The 21,224-nt window shown below is 35.1% G+C and overlaps 1 protein-coding gene and 1 pseudogene across 2 annotated transcripts in view; both read right to left on the bottom strand.

Moving 5' to 3' along the window:
• The window catches only part of KLHL1 (kelch like family member 1), a 413,312-nt gene that overhangs the window by 164,427 nt on the left and 227,661 nt on the right, over positions 1 to 21,224 (bottom strand). For both annotated transcript variants that reach the window (XM_055244557.2, XM_055244559.2), the window contains one exon: positions 4,795 to 5,007. In XM_055244557.2, the coding sequence (XP_055100532.1) occupies positions 4,795 to 5,007 (213 nt within the window). The remainder of the gene's footprint in view (positions 1 to 4,794; positions 5,008 to 21,224) is intronic.
• Positions 15,852 to 17,178, bottom strand: LOC129464199 (26S proteasome regulatory subunit 4-like; annotated as a pseudogene).

Below are 21,224 nucleotides of genomic sequence, written 5' to 3'. Positions count from 1 at the left end.
AATTAAAGAAAGCTAATTTTAATAGAAAAAAACTAAAACACCATCAATTTAGGATCATTTACTCTAAATGAAAACCCATTACTTATTAAACTTTACCATTAAGAATCCCAAAGTTAAAATAAAAATCATCTAGGACAGTGATTCCCTAGTGTTTCTGTGGATCATCCTTTGCATTGGTCTTCAATAGATTTTACTTGGAATAAATGTTTTCCAGAAAAGCAAGGGATTCCGCGAGTTAGAGTTAAGTTCAGTTTTAATTAAAATACTTGAGAGATGTTATGGAGACAATCTTCACTGTAAAATTTCAAAATGAGGATGTGGTGTAATGGGTTTATGGGTTTATAAACTATTGTTTTGACACGAAATGCCTTTGTAACGAATACCTTCAAATAATATTTGCCCAGGGACAAAGCACTGGGAAATGCTTATCTAGGGCAATTCGCTGACCACATTTCAGACACAAATTTAGAGATAATAAGAGGGCTTTGTAATTCAAAACACCACGTTTTGTTGTTGTTTTTGTAATTTATAGTTTTAGCAGAAAAATGTGTCATTATTTTCTGAGGGAAACATTTTCTGACCTAAATTATCACATGTTTAATCATTACACATATATTTAATTTGTGTTTAATCTGTCTAAATATTGGACAATATTAACTCTAGGCTACTTCAAGTGACAAAAGAACAGCAAGAGATAAACTGTAGAATTGCTAGGTTTTGAATTTTGGGAAAACTTTACAATAGGAGTGGATAGCCTCAGAAGCATTATTTTATTAAAATTCAGGTGGAAATGAAAGCAAACAATTAAAGGTGTCCTTAACAGAGTCTATCACATAGTTTTCTTATATTATAAAGTATTTTAAGTATTTTGAGAAAATAATATGTACTTTTAAATATAGATTTGCTGGTCCTAAATTCTATATATAATAATACATGACAATTTAAAAAGAGCAATCAAAACATTATCTTCCAATAAACCCTCTCTTCTAATTTTACTTTTGGCTTATCATTGATGAGCTCTGCCTCACCCGCAATCAGTATTTGTTTATATCAGTATGTGTATAATCAGTATGTGTGTATATATATATATATATATATATATATATATATAGAGAGAGAGAGAGAGAGAGAGAGAGAGAGAGGGAGAAAGATTGAATACCCAAAGGAATATAAATCAAGTTGCTATAAAGACACATGCACACATATGTTTATTGCGGCACTAGTCACAATAGCGAAGACTCGGAACCAACCCAAATGTCCAACAATGATAGACTGGATTAAGAAAATATGGCACATATACACCATGGAATACTATGCAGCCATAAAAAGTGATGAGTTCACGTCCTTTGTAGGGACATGGATGAAGCTGGAAACCATCCTCAGCAAACTATCGCAAGGACAAAAAACCAAACACATCTTCTCACTCATAGGTGGGAATTGAACAATGAGAACACTTGGACACAGGAAGGGGAACACACCAGGGCCTGTTGTGGGGTTGGGGGATGATGGAGGGATAGCATTAGGAGATATATAACGTATATCTCCTAATGTATACATATGTATACATGTGCCATGTTGGTATGCTGCACCCATCAACTTGTAGGAGATACGAGTTGACGGGTGCAGCACACCAACATGGCACATGTGCATATATGTAACAAACCTGCACGTTGTGCACATGTACCCTAGAACTTAAAGTATAATATATATATATATATATATATATATATATAAAAGAAATTATGTGATTACTTCAGTAGTATATAATACTTTGATTCATGGTACTTTTAATATTTCCACTCTCATTTATGCTATAATATTGCTGTGACATATTCTCAGAATAACTTCCCCTACCACTACAACTCTTTCCTATTTTTTTCCTATTTTTCTCTCATTCATCTAACATATTGTGTTTGACATTCCACATATTCTATCTTCTCTTGGTAGCAACACACAGAAACGTCTCATGTGCATGTGTAAATACTCACAACATATGCACACAAATCACTTAAAGGTTATAAGCGACCTATATATTAATCATTTGAAAAAAAGCATGGACAAACCTTATGTTAATGAATCCAAGATCAGCAAAAAACGTTTCCTGACCATTTTAATAGCTTTTCATAAGGACCCAAAGGTGTTTAGCAGCTTTGAAAGTCCATTTGCAAGTCTGTAAAATCCTTTATTCAATTAAACTTTTGTTTTTCACTCTGGTTGGACATTGAGGCAAATATGAAACCAACCCTAAATAAAAAATTGTACTCTTTTCCCATTAGTGAAAGAAGATCCACATTTCTGCCAGATCCAGTTGGAGTAAAATCTGATCTTTAAAACTAAAGAAGATGGTAATCACGCTGATTCTCAAAGTACTCATTTGTCAAATGGGAATAACAGTATCAACTAGATGGGGATTTTGTAGAAATTAAATGAGATAAAATCGTTTGGTAGCTAAATAAATAAATAAATGCCTTTAAGTTCCTATCATACTGCTGTTCTTCCATCCTCAGTGTCTTTAAAAGAAGCTTCCAAATTGATTAATTCAGGATATTTTTATGATCTTCCAGGTTAGAGAGCAAACAGGGAAATGGCACTCATTATTGTAGAAATATCTCTGTGTATGTTCATATCTGGCTAACCTATGTTTGCAAGAAAACCTGATTTTCCACTAGCTCTGTGAACTTCGAAAATCACTTAACCTCTTTGAGAGTAATATTCCTCTGCGTAATAGAATTAATAATCTTTACTTTGCATCTGTTTTTTAATATTAGAAATATATGTAATATGCTTATAATGACACACAATTCATTAACATTAGTTATGGAAGTGATAGCCCTTCTTTTATATGAAGACATTTTATAAACAGAAAATATTTTCATTCATTCCTCCTGCACATCTGTTGTGAAAGTACATATAAAGTTATAATGTGTGATAGCTCCAGTTTGAAAGACGAGGAATGGAGAATAGACATATGCTACATTTATGTCTGTCGCCCACTGTTTGTTAATAGTGACATCAAAATAATATTTTATATCTTAATTTTAACAAATATTACTTCACTAAGCAAGATAAAGCAGCTGAACCAATAAGAAATAAAATTCCACGTATAATGTATAGCCTTAGGAACAAACAAGCCAACAGGACATCTCTGATCTGATGTAACCATTTAACGACATGCACAGGTGGCAGCATCTCCCTATATCTGATGACAGAAGAGTTGGAACCGAGGGCAGAAAAGAATGACATATCCTGAGAAGAGGCATCTGGTCACATTCTTGACCTACTCTAATATGTGTCCTACTATTTCTGATTTTGTGCACAATATAATTCCAAACTTCCCACATTTCAACCAACAGTAGAAATGGGTAGAGAGGAATGACTATGCCAGGGTCAAAGGTACCCACTGTCACAGCATCTGTCATTAATTGATAACTATCATTGGCTTTCTGGCTAATAGCGATCATTGGCTATTTCTTCCCCAAAAGATTACCCTCCCAGACTCTAATAGATACTACCTGGCATTAGAATCCAAGCTGGGAGATTTGCAAAAATTCAGTACTTAGCAGCAAAATTTCTTTGTCTAGGTACGTAAATGCATGTTTCCACTTCTCTGTAAGAGCCTGTTGTTATGATATGCTGACATAATTTGAGTTCCATAAATTATTTTCCTGTTTTTTCTCCTGTACTAATCTCAGCAGCCAAAGGATATATAATTATCACTTATTTATAAAGCTTCTCTTTTTTTCAATTATGGTAATGTGTTTCTAACTTTCCATTCTTAATATATGACCATAAATCCCACTTCTACACTTACTGTTAACACTTCATACTGCCTACTGTTCTTTCACTAAATGTCCTAATTCTCTGTTTTATATTTTTAGTAACATATGGATTAGTAAAAATGTTGATTGTGATTTGGATTCAAATGAGGAATCTGATGAATGAGATAAGCCTCCCATTTCCCTCACACAAATTATATATACAAACAAGTTTACCTATCAACTTAGAAGTTAGAGTCACCTTCAAGCTTATTTTTGGATAACTTTACCAGCCAGAAACCCTGAATTAACAATGCTGTACATAGAGAATTTTGTAGCAAAATTAGTTTAAAGATACAAGACTCAGAATCAGAGAGAACTAGCCACTCTTCCTCTAAGTTGAGTGAACTTCATGTTCTTATTAATTTTTCTGTACCCTACTTAACTCATCAATAAAGTTAAGTTGGCTCACTTGGTGTCTAGAGGCTTCTTAGCTCCAATTATTACATATTCCATAATTCTAATTGCTAACTACTGTTAAATCAAAACTCTCTACTATTCGGGTATGTTTTATTCCTCTGCAGAGGTTGAAATACCATGCACTGAAGCTTTGAAAATCACACAAAATACGCATTTACATCAATGGATGATCACATTATTGCATCGTATGTCAAATAATTGATAGGAGACACTGTGTTATGATTAGGCATTTACATATATTATCTAATTGATCTTCGCAAAACTTCTGTATGGCAGTATGATCACATTTTATAGATAAAGAGATTGAATATCCAAGAAATTAAGTGATATTATCATAATCATACCAGTGGCCATAAGTCAATAAGCGGCAGAGATAGGATTTAGATCCACGATCCATCATCACACATCATTTTCCACCATCAAATTTAACTTAAAAATAGTATTTGATAAAAGCATTTAAAAATGTGAATACATAATTAAAAATGCGTTTTGATGTTTACTTTTAATATAGGGTTTTTCAGTACGTTGAATCTATTTAAACAGCATCACACATCATTACCTGTGGTGGAAGCAGTGGCAATCTTATAAAGGCAAGAAGCATGCTCAGGTCATTGCATCTACTCTGCATGTCATACTTGACCCACATCATCAATGCATGGAAGATGGTTTCTTCATCAGGAACATTGACATCATCACTGGCCAGTAGTTTATGGAGCTCCTCAGCTGGAAGGAGTAAAAACTCTTGATTTCTGATAACTTCCATTATGTTTTCCTGCAGGGAGAAAATATCTTGGCATAAATTCTGTTTCACTTTTATTTAGCTAGTAAAGCATTTCAGAAAGAAATAAGAAAAGTAGTCAATATCCTTTGTTCTCATTATAACATAATCCTTGAGACTCAATCCTTCAGAAACTGGAAGCTGTTAAGATGAAAGCATTGTAATCGTAATTGAAGTGTAAATGTATCCCAGACAGCACAGATCTTGTAATAAGTGGAGGATTATAATGCTGAGCTTTGTTATGCAGGCAGAATGTACTAAGTGATCAAATGTTCAAGTTTCAAGTGTACTGCTATATAAGATTTGGTGAATAGGAAAAAATAACATTTCACATTTTTAAAAGCTTGACTACATATGTAGACATATATATGAGAATCAGAAAATGGCACTAAAATTGCACAGATAAAAGTAGCACTGTAAGATGCACCATTGTTTATTCAAAAGAGAAAGATAGGCCACTGAGGTCACAAAATCCAGCAAGTTCCACCCTGCTATTATCTCTTATCCCTCCCTCCTCTCATGACAATTTCTTTGGCTTAATTCCCATTTATTTTCTTATTCCCATTTATTTTCTTCCTGATTGCTCCCATAACCTCCTAATTACACTGCCTAACTCTATTCTTAGTTTCTCAGTTTCATCCTCTATCATGATGCCAGAATAATATTTCCAAAACATAAATGTGCTCATGGTTTTATTCTGAAGTTTTTGTTTTGTTTTATTATTTCTCCTTATCTTTTGGCTCAAATATCTTGTTGAAGCAAGCTGGTGTTCATAATCTGACCTTTTCTGGTTCTCTTTGTTTTTCAACTTGCCATCTTGTTTGACACGTCCTCCCTTATTTACTCCATTGCTTAAAATGATTTTTATCAACCTTGCTTTTCTAAATTTCTGTCACATTTCAAGATTCAGTTCAAGAGCTACCTATTATATATGGCTCCTCAAGTTTCTATTGAGTCTCATTTGACCTGGCCACGCCTTCACTATCCCCTTGCAGTGTGTAGTGGGTGGACCCCTGCCACAGCAGATACCACACTGCAGCCTAATCTTTGGTAAACTTAGAAATTTTTCGCAAATTTTAAGCTGTAAGACCCTGATTTATGTAACCTTGTATATCTAGATCCTGGCACGCAGCCTGGAAAACAGCAGAGGAGCAGTACATATTTGCTGAATACATGAATTGATAATCTCTGTAGAGAAAAATAAAATTGTAGAAACGACACAGGATAGTCCAGTGTTTTAACAACATATTTTAAAAACGACTTGTCAAAAACTTTCTTACATTTTAAGCAAAAAGGCTTCTGTGGACGATACCTGTTTAGAGAAGACAGAGATTCCAGTGTTTGGCCTTCTCTGCTCCACCTCTCCCCATGTCTCCTGGGACAGCTCCAAGATAAAGCAAAGGCTTCTCAGGTTCTAGTTTTAAAGCCACAGTGGTGGTAGCAATATCCACAGGACACATATTTTAGTATAAAAACTGCAGTAGAGTGACACTAAGACTCTTCCAAAGAAGGCATTGTGACTATGCTAAACAGAGTAGAGGATTCAGCAAGTGACCATTAATCTGTACGTTAGAGCAGTTTCAAATTTATTTTTTGAGGAGAAACCTGGCCTATGTTACAGTATATCCTTGGAGCTGAAGTAACTTCAGCTTTCACAAAAGGGCACTAACTTACTTTCTTTCAGGGCATCTGTCATACATTTACATTAATTGTATAATAATAATACAATTTGTAAATAGTGCCTTTATTTATACTAATTGACTTCCCAGAATAACTGAAAGTAGTTATTTTGGTTCCTGGAAATTGTTTTGTTCCTTGTGTTTCCTTTGGGCACTATGTAAATTACAGATGCCCAATAACTATTCAGGTAATTAACAAATTAAGTGTTCTGAGATGTTTTGCCATCAGATTTTTCAAAAAAAACTACGTTAAGCTAAAGATGTTCTGAGGAATCTTTGAAAGATCTGTCCATCTGTTTTTCCAGTTACTAAAAAATCTATGCCTCCATTAAACCACACACAGAACTCTATAGCTAGGCCATCAGAATACAGTGAGGGATATCATAAAAAACAGCTTTATGAAACTCCTAGTGGTGTCTATCATAAACATACTGTTCAAGGCATATTTCATTATATTTTATAGTGTCCTCTTTATGATGACCCTTGGGAGAAGTTTCTTTCAGGTTTTAGTGGCAAGAATAATTGCACTTCTCCTGAGTAAATTGGTTTGCTTTTATCACGGATGTTGTAAATTATGAAATTGATCAGATTTCTCTTTTTATTTGGCCTCCAGAAAACTTAGAGTCAAATTGAAATCTATCTGGTAGGAAGGCTATAGACTTTTATAGTTTGATTTCTTTTTCAGACAGCTCTGATAATAGTTTCATTTAATACCACTACAGCATTTGTTCTTTTCTTTTTATTTCTGCATCTAACTTAAAGACTATTTCAATAATTTTGTATTTGTATAAGTTACACTAAATCTTTTGGTAACCAGCAGCAGTGTTTGTACAAACTGCTATAAGGAAATCGGACCTTAGGAGCAGGTATCAGATCTTTCACACTTATGTACATATTATTATGTAGGTGTTATTTTTTTTTTCCTTTACATTTCATTGAATTTCTCAAGTTCTCCTTGGTGTTTTCTTTTTTCATCAAGGCTCATTTTAATGATACCTACCTGTTTATGGTACCTACAAAGTAGGTTCTGGAAATTAATTGTTTTAACATCATTATGTGCTATTGTTAAAAGAGGAAATATCGATTCACATTGAGTTTCTAACATTGCTCTCATATGTTAGCAAACTCCTTTTTGTCTATGAAGATCATATAACAAGAGGCCTGTTTGCCTTTTGTACAGTCTCTTTCTTAGGTTTATTCAATCATCCATTCAGCATAGGTTTATTGAAACCCTGATATATGGACCTGATAATCATCGTGAGGACAAAATGGATTTGAATAAAACAGCTTGCCATGTGGAGACACCTAGAAAAAGTGCAGTATCTGGAAAATGATAGCAGTCAACTCTGTAGAATCCAGCTTTTCAAGTGGACCTAGAATATTAGAAAGGAGTTTAAACCAGAAAATGGGAAATGGAGACATATGGTATTCTGGCCAGTGAAAACCATATAAAGACATAATAGCAGGGAGTATAGTATGTGATGCCATAGTTGTCAATTTGATTGACAACAAGCACAGAAAACTTGTGGGAAATAACATTGAAAGGGTAGTTTAGGTGAGATAATAACGGAATAGAGATAGTCTAAAACTTTGATGGTCTTATATGTATGATATTATCATTTGACTATATTGCATCTCATATGAACACACATACATACATACACACATTTTCTACATATGGCTTAAAAATGCTTATTATAAAGAAAGATTTTGGCAACAAATGTAAGTTGCCATTTCATAAGACAGGATAGTTACAAAAATAAAGACTAAACTATTATCTACTATGGCTACTTCATAATATTTTCAAATAATTTTTCTAGCTAAAAAAATGTAGTTTTGTTTTATCCTGAATAGACAGAAGTTTTGTACCAGTTTTTTTTGTTGTTTGTTTAATTATTTCCTGGACTTAATATGAACATATTTTCTAATATTCATTTCTTCTGTGTATTAATTAAATTATGGTCTTCCCCCATTAATTATTGCTAATAATATAAATATAATTCTTTTGAAACTTTATTAGAAATACAACTTTTTATATGAAAATTGCTGAAAACTAATGGTAATATTGTATCAAACAATATAAGTAAATCCCTTCAACTATCATCGTTTTGTTATTAAGTTTAAAATATGGATATTAAACTATAGCAACATATTTTATTATTGTTTAAATAACTTTAATTTTGTTTACTTCATGAGCAGCTAATATCAAACCAACACATTTTGTGTACTATATGGTTAACTCAAGAAATCTCTCTCTCATGGAATTCTACTGAGTTAAGACTTATGTCTTACTATCTTATACTCTGTGACCATTAGTCAATTACAGTAAACTCCTAGTCACGGTTCTAAGCATTATGGTAGGAAAATAAATCCTTTGTCAGACCACTACATAATCTCTGGCTAGATTTCAGTGCACCAGAGGATATAGAATTTATTTAATTATCCATCTAAACAGTTATTGGTTAGAAAGATGAGTTCTTAGGAGGCTCATAATGCCAAGTACCTGAAAAAAAAAACGAATGGGGATCCTGGAATTTGGCTACATCCTCTGGTTGAGGTTGATTAGGTAAGTATGAAAAATATAATCTTTGGGTCTAATGTTTTGGGTCTAAGATTTTAAAATTTCTAATTCTTTAAGCATCCTTTGCAAGCAAAGTTTTGAGAGTTTCATGATATGTGCATGGTTCTACTATTTTAAGGATTGAGATAGAAAAATTCATCTTTTGACTTCTGAGGCAATGTTTTTCCTGTTATGTTATGTACTAGATTGAAATGAAATTTTCAGTCTTCTATTTCTTTGGATATAAAGGTACAATGTAGGCCACAGTGGCTGTTTCCCCAGAGGGTACAGGTAAACCTTGACCACAGCTTTGGTGTTCTCTATCGAGCAGCTTTTTCATTTTTTACAACAGGGCCAGGCTGGTAATTTTCTAAATCTTTAAGATCTGCTTCCCTTTTGACTTTAAATTCTGTCTGTGAATCATTTCCATTTTCTTGAAATTTACTATAAGCAGTTGATGGAAGCAACGCGGCTCGTTCGATACTTGGCTTAGAGATTTATTCTGCCAAGTGTTTTGACACTCACAAGTTCTTCTTTCCACAAAATGCTGGGATGCAAACACAATTCAGCTAAGTTCCTTGCCACTTTATAACAAGGGTCACTTTTCCTTCAATTACCAAAAACCTATTCCTCATTTCAATCTGTGACCTCATCAGGATGGCCTTTACTGTCATAGTTCTAGCAACATTCTGATCACAATGACTTAGATAATCTGAGACTTTCTCTACTGTTCTCTTCTGAGGTCTCACCTAAATTGCCCTTTACAGTTTGTTCAAGGCAGTATCAGCTTATTCTAGTATGCATTTCAAAACTCCTCCAGCCATTATTCATTATGTAGTTCCAAAGCCTCTTCCACATTTGTAGGGATTTGTTATAATAACTCCCTACCCCTCGGTATCGATTTCTGTCTTACTTATTTTCTGAGCTTCTATAAAAACCATCTTAGACTGGATAATTTATAAACTACAGAAAATTATTGCTCACAGTTCTGGAGACTGGAAAGTTCAAGATCAAGGCACCAGCAGATTTGCTGTCTGGCGAGGGCTCCTTCCTTACAGATGGCATCTTCTTGCTGTATTCTCATATGGCTGAAGGAGCAAAGAAGCTTCGGGCCTCTTACAAAGGCACTAACCCCATTTATCAAGGCAGAGCCCTTATGACCCAAATACCTCACAATGTCTTCCAGCTTTTAATATAACCACAATGGGGATTAGGTTTTAACATATGGAATTTAGGGGGGACACAAATCATAGCAGCATCCCTTCCAAAGGTTATATTTAATATTAACCTAAGAACATGACCTTAGGTGGAAATAGGGTCATTGCAGATATAGTTGATTAAGTTAAGAAAATGTCATACTGGATTGGGGTGGACCATAATCTAATGACTGTGGTCTTTCTAAGAGAAATTTTGAGATCCACAGATACACAGTGAGTAGAACTCAGTGTGAAGAAATGAGAGACACAAAGGGAAGAAGGCTATCTGAGACGGAGGCAGAGATTATGTGTAGTTATGCTACCACAAACCGAGGAATAACAAGGATTGTCAGTAACAGAAGCTGGAAGAAGCAAGAAAGGATTCTTCCCCAGACACTTTAGGAAAAAACATGACCCTGTGGACAATATGACTTTGAATTTCCAGTCATTAGAACTGCGAAAAAGTAAATGTAATGTCTTTTAAGCCACCCATTTTGTGGAACTTTGTACAGCAGATCTAGGAAACTAATACACATCATTGGAGAGATCTATAAAAAGTATAATTTTAAAAAACTTACTTTAAAAATCTCAAATAAACTTAAGAAAGCATCACAACTATTTCCAATCTTTAAAATAAGAATTTCTAAGTTATTTCTTTTATAGAGTAATTCCCTTAAGAAATACTAGTTTTCCCATGTCCCTTATGGAGGATAGCAAATATCAAGAGTTGTAAGTAAAATCCAGGTGAGCGCCTTAAGAGTAAGGCTGCATATATGTTGCATAGGTCATATATATCTCTCTATATAATTTTCTATTGCTTTTTAGAATTTAAACTTTCTAAAAATGCAGAGTTGAGAAAGGCATCTCCCTTCAAGTATCATGAGTTTTTAGTAATAATTACCTTAATGTTGCTGCACTGACATACTGCTGTCAAGATTCTAATTTTTTCAAGGCTTAAAACGAATTTTACTGGGCTTTGATTATTTGCCTTGCCTGAATTTTTAATCCCTGTGTCAAAGTTGCTGACGGAACTGTTGAACACTACCTTAGAATTTCAAAGGGAACGGAAACTCTTTATGAGATGGTCACAACTTGTTGTTTTACTGGGGAGAATGCTGAAACTAAGAGGAGCTCACATATAGTCATACTCATGGTCAAGACAAGGCTGGGATTAGAAACTCAGCTTTTTGACCTTAAGCCTATGACACTTTCCATTATACTATGTGGCCTATCTATTATTTAATTTTTTTCTGGTTCCCCTCACCCATCTATTTTGAGCTTAATGTGTTACTTTGACCTATGTAACATATATGCACCCTTACTCTTAAGGTGCTCACCTGGATTTTATTCATGACCCTTGATATTTCTGGGTCGCACGACATGGCATGGTGATTATGGCTGATTTAATTTGGAGAGTTGGACAGGATTTAGTGTCAACTCTGCTACTTACTAGCTGTGGAACATTAAGGAGTTGGGTTTCTTGTATGTACATGAGGATGAAAATAGCATCCATGATAATGAATTCTTATCAGAATTAGGTATGAAGACTAAATTAAATTTACTATCCTTAGAGGAGTGCCTGTCTCATAGAAAGGAACACATAAGTGTTAGTCATTACTATTCTGCATCTGATCCTACCCTTCACTTCAGCCTTCTCTTGCTAGCTCTAGAGGCTACATTAACATCACTTTATTTTCTCTATATTTCTGATTATTCAGTCATTTAAGCAATAATGTTTTACCGGATTCTTTCTCTATGCCTAGTATATGCTTAATACTGGGAATATATAAATTAAAAAAAAGAAAGGCTCTGGCCTTAAGAATTTTACTTTCTAGTGAGGGGGACACTATAGTATTATTCATTTTATAATAAGAAGAAAAATTTAGTGGTTTGAAGAGGGTGACAATGGAAGTGAAACAAAAGAGACCAGACTACATTTTTGTCCTTTCTGCAATAACAATTTCCAAAAAAATTGTTTGTAGTAGGTCATGGATTCAGAAAGCACTAAGAAAATATTGGTGTCATCTGGTCCAATTCTCATTATCTAGACAGAATATCAAATAGGAATTACTGCTATCTAACATATTGTTAAATTGGAAACATTCTTTGAAATCACTTAATTTAATTTACATTCTATGCACTTTTACTGTGCACTGATTACCCAGTAATTATTTTCAGTGATGGGAAACCCACGACCCAGTGAGGAAGCCCCTATCACTGCTGAATAGCTCTATTAGAAAACTGTCCTATTTTTGAAGTAACATCTGCCTTCTTGTAATTTTCTTTCATCTAAGGGCAAATCAATTACTATTCTGTTTGTCACCTTTGTAAATCCTTGTAGATTAATATTTTTTCTTCCATATATATATATATCTCCTTGTAAAGGCTAAAGAACTACCATTCTTTAATCTATATAAAAGGTCCTAATTTTCAAAACCAGGAAAGGATGCTAGAACTAAAGGTATAGTTTTAGTTGAAACTATATATGTCTCTGAATATACCTGCATTTTTCTCATTGCTTTAGAAATGATAAATAAAACAACAATCAGCAGATTTTTTGACTCTATATTGCTTCTTTGCATACATTTTAATCTTATATATACAAACATATACTTGTTTAATTAATATTATTCAAATTATACAATGAAGAAAAGTATTCAAAGAGCTGTTAATATGTACAGGTTTAACAGCATTTTCCTGTTTTCTCTATATTTTGTTATCAGCTCTTAGAAAATAAACATAGAATATGATTTCTTTAAGTAGTCAAATTATATGTTAGTTTCTTCCTTAATAATGGCAGTACGCAGAAAAGTTACTAAATACCATACATGTTTTGTTATTATACACATAAACTCTCTGCCGAGTTTCCCTTACCTAGAGCAAAATTACCTAGATACAACTCTGCTGGACTGAAGTGAATGGCTGCCAGTTTTCTTTACTAATTCTATAGCACCCACTAAGTGGTCGCTCCCTAATTCATAGTAATTATATTTTTATAAAATATGAGAGTATTAATTTTTTAAAAAGAAGCATTTTGTAATTATCTCAAAACTGTTTGTAGTATCAGAAATAATTTCTGGTGACCATCTTTCAAGATTATCACACAGGAGAAAATAAAATTTTATTATTTTAAGTCCCTTAAATACATGATTCTTTGACTGGAAGTGGTCACAGACAAAATGCTGTTGAATAGATAAGAGGAGTTAGAAATTATAGTGGAAACAGCATTGACTTTTTCATAAAAAAGGAATGATATTCCAATTCTGATCCTTTCTAGTTATGATTTCCCAGGGAAATGCATTTAATAATTCTAAGACATCATCTCCTCATCTTGAATATAGATTTTATAACCACATCGAGTTAATAAACATTTTTTCTGGTTTGTTTTGAATATCAATTGATATTTAAAAAATAATATTTAAACTTTGGAATGTTATGCAAAACATTTGCAATTATTTTGGGAAGATTCTTTAACTCTTGTAATCATTTGGTCTGCTTCTCATACTGGATATATATTGGTCAAAAGTTTAATATGTGATACCTATTGTCTACTAATGTAGGAGAAAGGAGTCTATAGGAATAATTTATAAATTTTATTTAAAAAAAATACTCCAGTCAGCTAAACAACACTACTTCTAATTTTTTGATTTAACAAAACTAATAAACTTCTCAAATACGTTAATTATTTTGCAAAGTTTAAATATGCATGTGTAAATTATTAGAGTAGTAGTATTTATTTTTATAACTAGTAATATTAGGTACATTAACTTCCTGGTAGAGTCTAAACCTATCTCTTCTGCCTCCTTGATAAATTACCAAACATCAGCATTTGCCAATATTCTTTGGGTGTCTAGCAAAGTCATTGAGAATGGCGGGAGCTAGAAAGTTTAGGAGAAAAGATAAATCTCTGTATAATCTTTATAAAAGCCATATGTTTTTGACAGCTTAGAAGAAAATAGTATTATTGAAAATTAAATCATGAGACAATAACATACCTATGTATTGAGGTCTGTTTCTTTTCATTGCAGTAAACTGTCCGTGGCACCTGATCATATAATTTTTCTGAAATGATTTCCAGTGCTTGATGAAAGAATAAAAACAATGCTCCTCTACAACCTTACTAGAAAAAGAAACTTGTAATGCAAGATAGCATCTCTGCTTTTCCTGCTCTAGGACATCTTTCAGAAAAGTGGCTGGAAGAATCTACTTTGATCTGTAAGAAAGTATGTATATTGTGTCAGGTGGTGCTCATTCTGTACTTACAGAAAATTGAAAAAAGTTTATACCTTATCTTCTCAGAAAATAAAAAAAAAAAACTTTCCAGGAACTAAAGAATTTTATTGTCAACCTAAGATTTATTTAGTCTTTTGTCCTTATGCTTATAAGCATAAATGATACTTCAGGAAAGCCTGTTATATGCACAATCAGAAATAGCTAGACAGTTGGGATAAAAAGTATGTGTAGAAAGAAAGAAGTCAGTACAGAAGTTACTTACATAACCACATTGACTATTTTGTAGTAAAAGACAGCATTAGCATTATTCAATGAGGAATACATTACAATTTTGCAATTTAAGGTCTAAATGGTCTCCACAGAAGCATGTAAAATTTTAATTATGATTTTGCATTCATTTATTGCTTAATAAAAGGATTTAGATTATTTCCCTTCTGGGCTGAATAATTTACTAGTTGCTTACAACAAACATTAAAAAATCACAACACTGTATATTCTTATATTAATCTATTTTTGAAGCTTTTCTTAACAGTAAAAATAATTATAATAACTGTCGAAGAAATTCAGGAGGAAATGAAAAGCAAACTATAAAAATTAACACCAACAAAACCCTAAAATGGAAACTAGTGAAAGAATATACTCTACTTTATAAAAAAATTGGAATAAAGTGTGATAATCCTCTTGGTAGCTACATAAATTTATAAGAAATATTTTTCGAGAGTTTGTCAAATAATAATTTAGTACCTGCCTTTAATGTATCTCTCAGCAAACAAAAGAACCACTAGCTACATTACAACATATATTGTTATGTATGATGCACTAAATATGAAAGTTGCTACAAAACATAAATGCATGGAGCATTAATATATTTTGTAACTAAGATGCAGGAAAAATAAACAAGGACTGAAGTTCATACCTCACATTTTCATCCTGGACGGTTTCAATTCTGGAAATGGCTATTTATTATTTCTTCAAGCATTATAAATGTACAATTATTTACTTATGTATTTATAGGTATTTGGTGTGCATGAAAGAGCACCCTTCTTTGGGAAACACAGTGTTGGAGCATAGTGACCAACAGACAAAGGCTGCCCAATGGCCATCTTACACATTATGCTCCAAAAGACACATAGGATGTTTGCTAATAAAAATCAACTGGAAAATGGATTTCTACGGGCAACCATTTTCCTGATGGCAACTGTGGTATATGAGATAGAGACCCTAAGGGATGCCTTCCTGTTTTTCATAAAGAACATGTATTTAGAATTTTTTGAAGTCATCGTGTTACTTTTATTCTATGTTCTTTTATGGCCACCAGACCAACTTCTATTCACATTGCCTTGAGGTCTGCACAAGAGAGGTCATCTTTAGCCATGATGGAGTTGTCCAGGATTATATCATTGGCCAGTGTAATCCTGCCTGTGCAAATCTGAAAGATGTGCTTCTTAGTTTTTTGATCAGGTAGGGGGAAATCACATTTGTAGTCAATACGATCTGGTCTAATAAGTGCTAGCTCCAAAGTTTCTATTTGGCTTGTGGCCACAATAACTTTTATATCTCCCCTTGAACCAAATCCATTCAACTGGTTCAACAGTTCCAACATTATTGGCTGAATTTATCTCTCACCACCAAAATTTGAGTCATATCTTTTTGTCCTAATGGCATCAATTTCATCTATAAACACAATGGAAGGTGCATGTTTTCAGCAACTTGAAACAATTCCCATATGAAATTGGGCCCATCACCTCAGTACTTCTAAAAAAGTTCAAAGCCAATCAATCTCCACAAAGTGGCTAAGGTTTGGTTGGCAACTAATTTGGTCAACAAGGTTTTAGCTGTGTCAGGTGGACCATAGAGAATGATCTCTTCAGGGGACTTGATGTTCACATTTTCGTAACATTCAGGATGTGTGAGAGGAAGCTCCACAAATTCCTTAATTTCCGAGATTTGATTGGCCAATCCTCCAAATTGGCATAGGTCTCCTTGGGGACCTTTTCCACCTTCTTCACAGTAACTAGCACCTCTATCATGACATGCACCTTGCGGGTTAGCAGAACCAAGCAGCTTGGTTCCAGCAGATCCTTGTCTACAAATGACAGAATGCTGATTTAGTGTTCTGAGCTCACAAATGTAGACATGGTGGTATGATTGTCATCAATGATCTCTTCCAAGATTCCTACTGATGTCAGAGTCTCCCTCAGATCACCCACTTCTGATCTTGCCTTCTTCTTGCTTTTCTTCTAATGGTTTCATTTGTTCCTTATATCTAATGAATTCTTCCTCCATGAGAAGGTAGTCTTTAATTCTAACTTCAATAATTTTAACAGGCACTGAATGTGAGGTGTTACCAGTTGCAGTTTGCTGGCAGCACCTGGTCCCTTTGTTTTCTTATTTTTCCCCAGTCTAGTTGGTACAAGAGGTTCACACTTCTTTTCTTGTCTGTGTTAGGATTCTTGCCTCCTCCAGTATCATGACCACCACTCTGACTTTGACTCATCTTGCCTTGGCCACTCAACCTGCCACTGTCACGGTGCATCTCTCACAGAAGCCCATCCCATTGGCACATTTAACAGAGCCATTAAATAACTTTGGTATTTTTCTGATTTTGTAATATAAATGGGTTGATTTGTATATTAGTTTCCTATTGGTGCTGTAACAAATCACCATAAATTGTGTGGCTTTAAAAAATACCTATTGATTAAACTGCAGTTCTGAAGGTCAGAAGTGCAGGCAGAGTGTAGCTCAGGTAGTTTTCTGCTTCAGGTTTCACCGAGTGAAAATCAAGATGCTAGCAAGGTTCCTTAATTTTTGGAATATTTGGGAATAATCTGTTTCTTTCTTTTTTCTTCCTTTTTTTTTTTTTTCAAGGTCTTGCTCTGTCACCCAAGTTGAAGTTTGCAGTGGTGTGGTCTCGGCTCACTGCTGCTACCATCTCCCAGGTTCAAGTGATTCTCCTGACTCAGCCTCCATAGTAGCTGAGACTACATGTGTGCTCCACCATGCCTGGCTAATTATTGTATTTTTTAGTAGAGACAGGGTTTTGCCAGGTTAATCAGGCTGCTCTTGAACTTGTGACCTCAGATGATCCACCCACCTCTGCCTCCCAAAGTGCTGGGATTACAGGCATGAGCCACCGTGCCCAGCCAGAAAAAATCTGTTTTCAAGCTCATTCACATTGTTGGTAGAATTTGCTTCTATGTGATTATAGTACTGAGGTCCCCTGTTTCTTGCTGCTGTTGGCTGGAGGTCACTTAACTTTTAGACACTTCTCACATTGGTTTGCCCCACTTCCTCCATCTTTACACACAGCAATGGCAGGTTGAATCCTTCTCATGCTTGGAATCTCTCTTGCAGCCCCTTCAGCCTCTTCTCTCCTTTCTTATTCTCCCATATCTCTGACTGGCACTTCTGGCTTCCTCTTCTGCTTTTGGAGACTCGTGCCATTACACTTGACTAATCCTGGATATTCACTCTATCTTAACTTTGGTTAATTAGTCATTCTAATTTCATCTGCAAAGTACCTACACAGTAATAGCTAGATAAGTATTTAAATAATCAGGACACCTTGACAGATGGGGGAATCTAGAATTTTTCATACCACAATGTGCCTGCTTTTCAAATTTATCAATTTTTCATGCTTGTTATTAAAAAAATAGTTCATGAAGCTGATGGATGACCCTCAGTCACTCAATAAAATGTTTTAGTCATTCAATACAAATGTATCATATATGCTAAGTACTCTACTACAGAACATAAATACAAAGATGAAAAAGGGATGGCTTTACCCTCAAAGTATTAAAATACTTTATTTTTTGAGACAGAGTCTCACTCTGTTGCCCAGGCTGGAGTGCACTCGTGCAATCTTGGCTCACTGCAACCTCTGCTTCCTGAGTTCAAGCGATTCTCCTGCCTCAGCCTCCTGAGTAGCTGGGACTACAGGCACACACCACCACACCTGGCTAATTTTTGTATTTTTTAATAGAAACGGGGTTTCACCACATTGGCCAGGCTGGTCTCTACTCCTGACCTCCTGATCCGCCCTCAGCCTCCCAATGTGCTGGGATTACAGGTGTGAGCCACTGCGCCCGGCCTATTTAAACATTTTGTAAGGCTTTTTATAAATTGAAGATATGGAGAAGACAAACTTTGTCATCTGAGCAATAGAATAGTATTGATAATATTAGTGGTATTATCTAGTCAACTGAACCCCTAGAAAGGATACCTGATAATTTATTTAAAAATCAAACAAGAAGACATTATTTAAGAAACATTATTTACAGAAAACTTTTTATTTTCAGGGGAACCTTGCTCTTTAGTAAGTGGCCCTGACTCCCTGGCCAAACTTGATCTCTGAGTCAAATTAGAAATCTGACAAAAAAGGCTCTAAAAAAGCTGTGGAAGCAGTTACCTGGCTATTATTCATGGTTCCCTGGCAATATGTCTTAAAATTTTTGGACATGCCAAATATTAAACCTAGCGAGGGACATTGGTTCCTTGCTAGGTGTGTCACTAAATGCCCCTTTCCTCCAGAGTGCGTTGACTGCCTAAGGAGGAGGTGAAAGGCAGGCTGTCAGAGGACATGAACACCTGATACCCTCACCGTCCTCAGCTAATGACTATTTGAGTCCCAACAGGTTTGAGCCACCCATGGTAAGTCCACTGCTGCCACTGAATAACATGTCTCGTAGTGGATATAAAAGCCCTGCAAGCCACCTTGTTGTCCTTTGGGTCCACAAAGAAAGTATGAGAATAGCAGATGATGAGATCATTAAACGGATTTAGATTTACTGGTTTATCTGTACCATTCCCTGTGGTTACTGAGTCCAGTTAAACCTCAGGAACTCAGGTCAATAGAACTTCAACATAACCCAAGTTTTAACTGACAAATTCCTCACCATGGAAAAAGTAGTCATGGTCAAATCAGCAAAGATTGACCAGTAGAAAGTGCAGCATAAAAGTGGTCATTGGGTGCCCTCTCCTGATCAGCCTAGGCAAGGGTCTTCCCCAAGAGATCTCAGAGTGTGGTTAATAATGAGATCTCCAAGGAGATTAATGTGCTCTCCACCAAATAATTCCTGCCTAGATGGCCCCCTAGGGCCTGCTCCGGGATAGCCTCTATTACTGACACAAATGCTACTCCTTCCTGCCCTCCCAGTAAGCCTAAGGATGAATTGTAGAGCCCTGCAAACTTTTACATGGACCTCAGGACTGGGTTTTAAAACCAAGACAAGGAGTTTGCCTGAGTTCCTGTGCACCCCAGAGGAGATCAGAGGTCTTATGCCAAGATCAGAGTCTAACGGAGAGGTGGAAAGAAGTGTACTTCTTGGACCTTTTGGCTAGGTGGTGCACAGGTGACAATGGCACTTGGAACACTTGGCACTAGGATGCAGGGAAACAAATAATACTCTTTGCTTTTGGATCTGAGGTCAGCACCAATGAGACCCTTGTCAGGCCCAGATATGAGTGAGTTCTTTTGAACCTCTATAAACTTCAATGTTATGGCCCCACTATTGAATATGTTATTAGTATATACGCATTGTTGATATATACTTCTGCTCATCTTTACCCCTAAACCCCAAAAGGACTTGCTGACATTAGGGATATCTTAGTGGGGCATGTGGAAAACTGCGAACCTATCCAACTAATAATGCCTAGTGCCATTGCCTCTCTAAAACAATATTAGTGGTCTGATGAATTAAAAAAAAAAACTATCCTTGAGATAATTTTTTCTACTCAATGCCACATGTGGCTTGTGCACAAGGATTCAATGCCACATGTGGCTTGTGCACAAGGCCTGGAGACTCACCATTGATTATAAGTGGTCCAATGCTGTATTCAGTCTTTGGTGCCAGAGACATCTGACATGTCTGTCATAAGGATTATTACTCAAGCTAAAGGAATCTGGTCAGCTGCAATTGACATCACAAATGCAATAAAAATTACACATTTTTTTTTTTTGTGATTCCTCTACAAAGGGTGTCTAGAGTTAGCCAGAAGAAAGAAACACAAGCCAAACTCAGGAAGATTGTAAGGAGGAAGAATATATCCCCTCAGGCATGGAGCAACCCTCAGGTGATAATCCCAGGAATGAGAAGAGCCTCATAGTTGCCCAGGACTTTGGTATAAGACTGTTGATTGGACAAATGCTTTCTTCTCAATGTTCATTATCATAAAATTATCAGGGAAGCACAAAAGCAGGTTGTTTTAATATACAAAGATGGCAGTAGACTTTCACAGAGCTCTTTCACTTTCTAAGAGCTGTTGTTCTTTTACATAATACAGTCTACAAAATCTTGATTGGCCTGACATTCTACAAAACATCACAGGCATCCCCTCTATTGATAATGTCACCATGGTAATTGGATTCACTCAGTAGAAGCTAGCAATTATTCTACGTAACCTAGTTATACACATGTATGCCAAAAGTTGAGAGATGAATTTTATGATTTTCAAGGATCTTCTGCATCTGTATACTTTTCACTGATTATCTAGTCTGGAGCATAGCAGTAGACATCCTCTAGGTAAAGAGCAATGTTCAACCAG

The sequence above is a fragment of the Symphalangus syndactylus genome, chromosome 15, assembly GCF_028878055.3.
Source record: "Symphalangus syndactylus isolate Jambi chromosome 15, NHGRI_mSymSyn1-v2.1_pri, whole genome shotgun sequence".
Lineage (NCBI taxonomy): Eukaryota > Metazoa > Chordata > Mammalia > Primates > Hylobatidae > Symphalangus > Symphalangus syndactylus.
The sequence above is the reverse complement of the archived record's forward strand: the minus strand, read 5'-3'. Positions and strand labels throughout refer to the sequence as shown.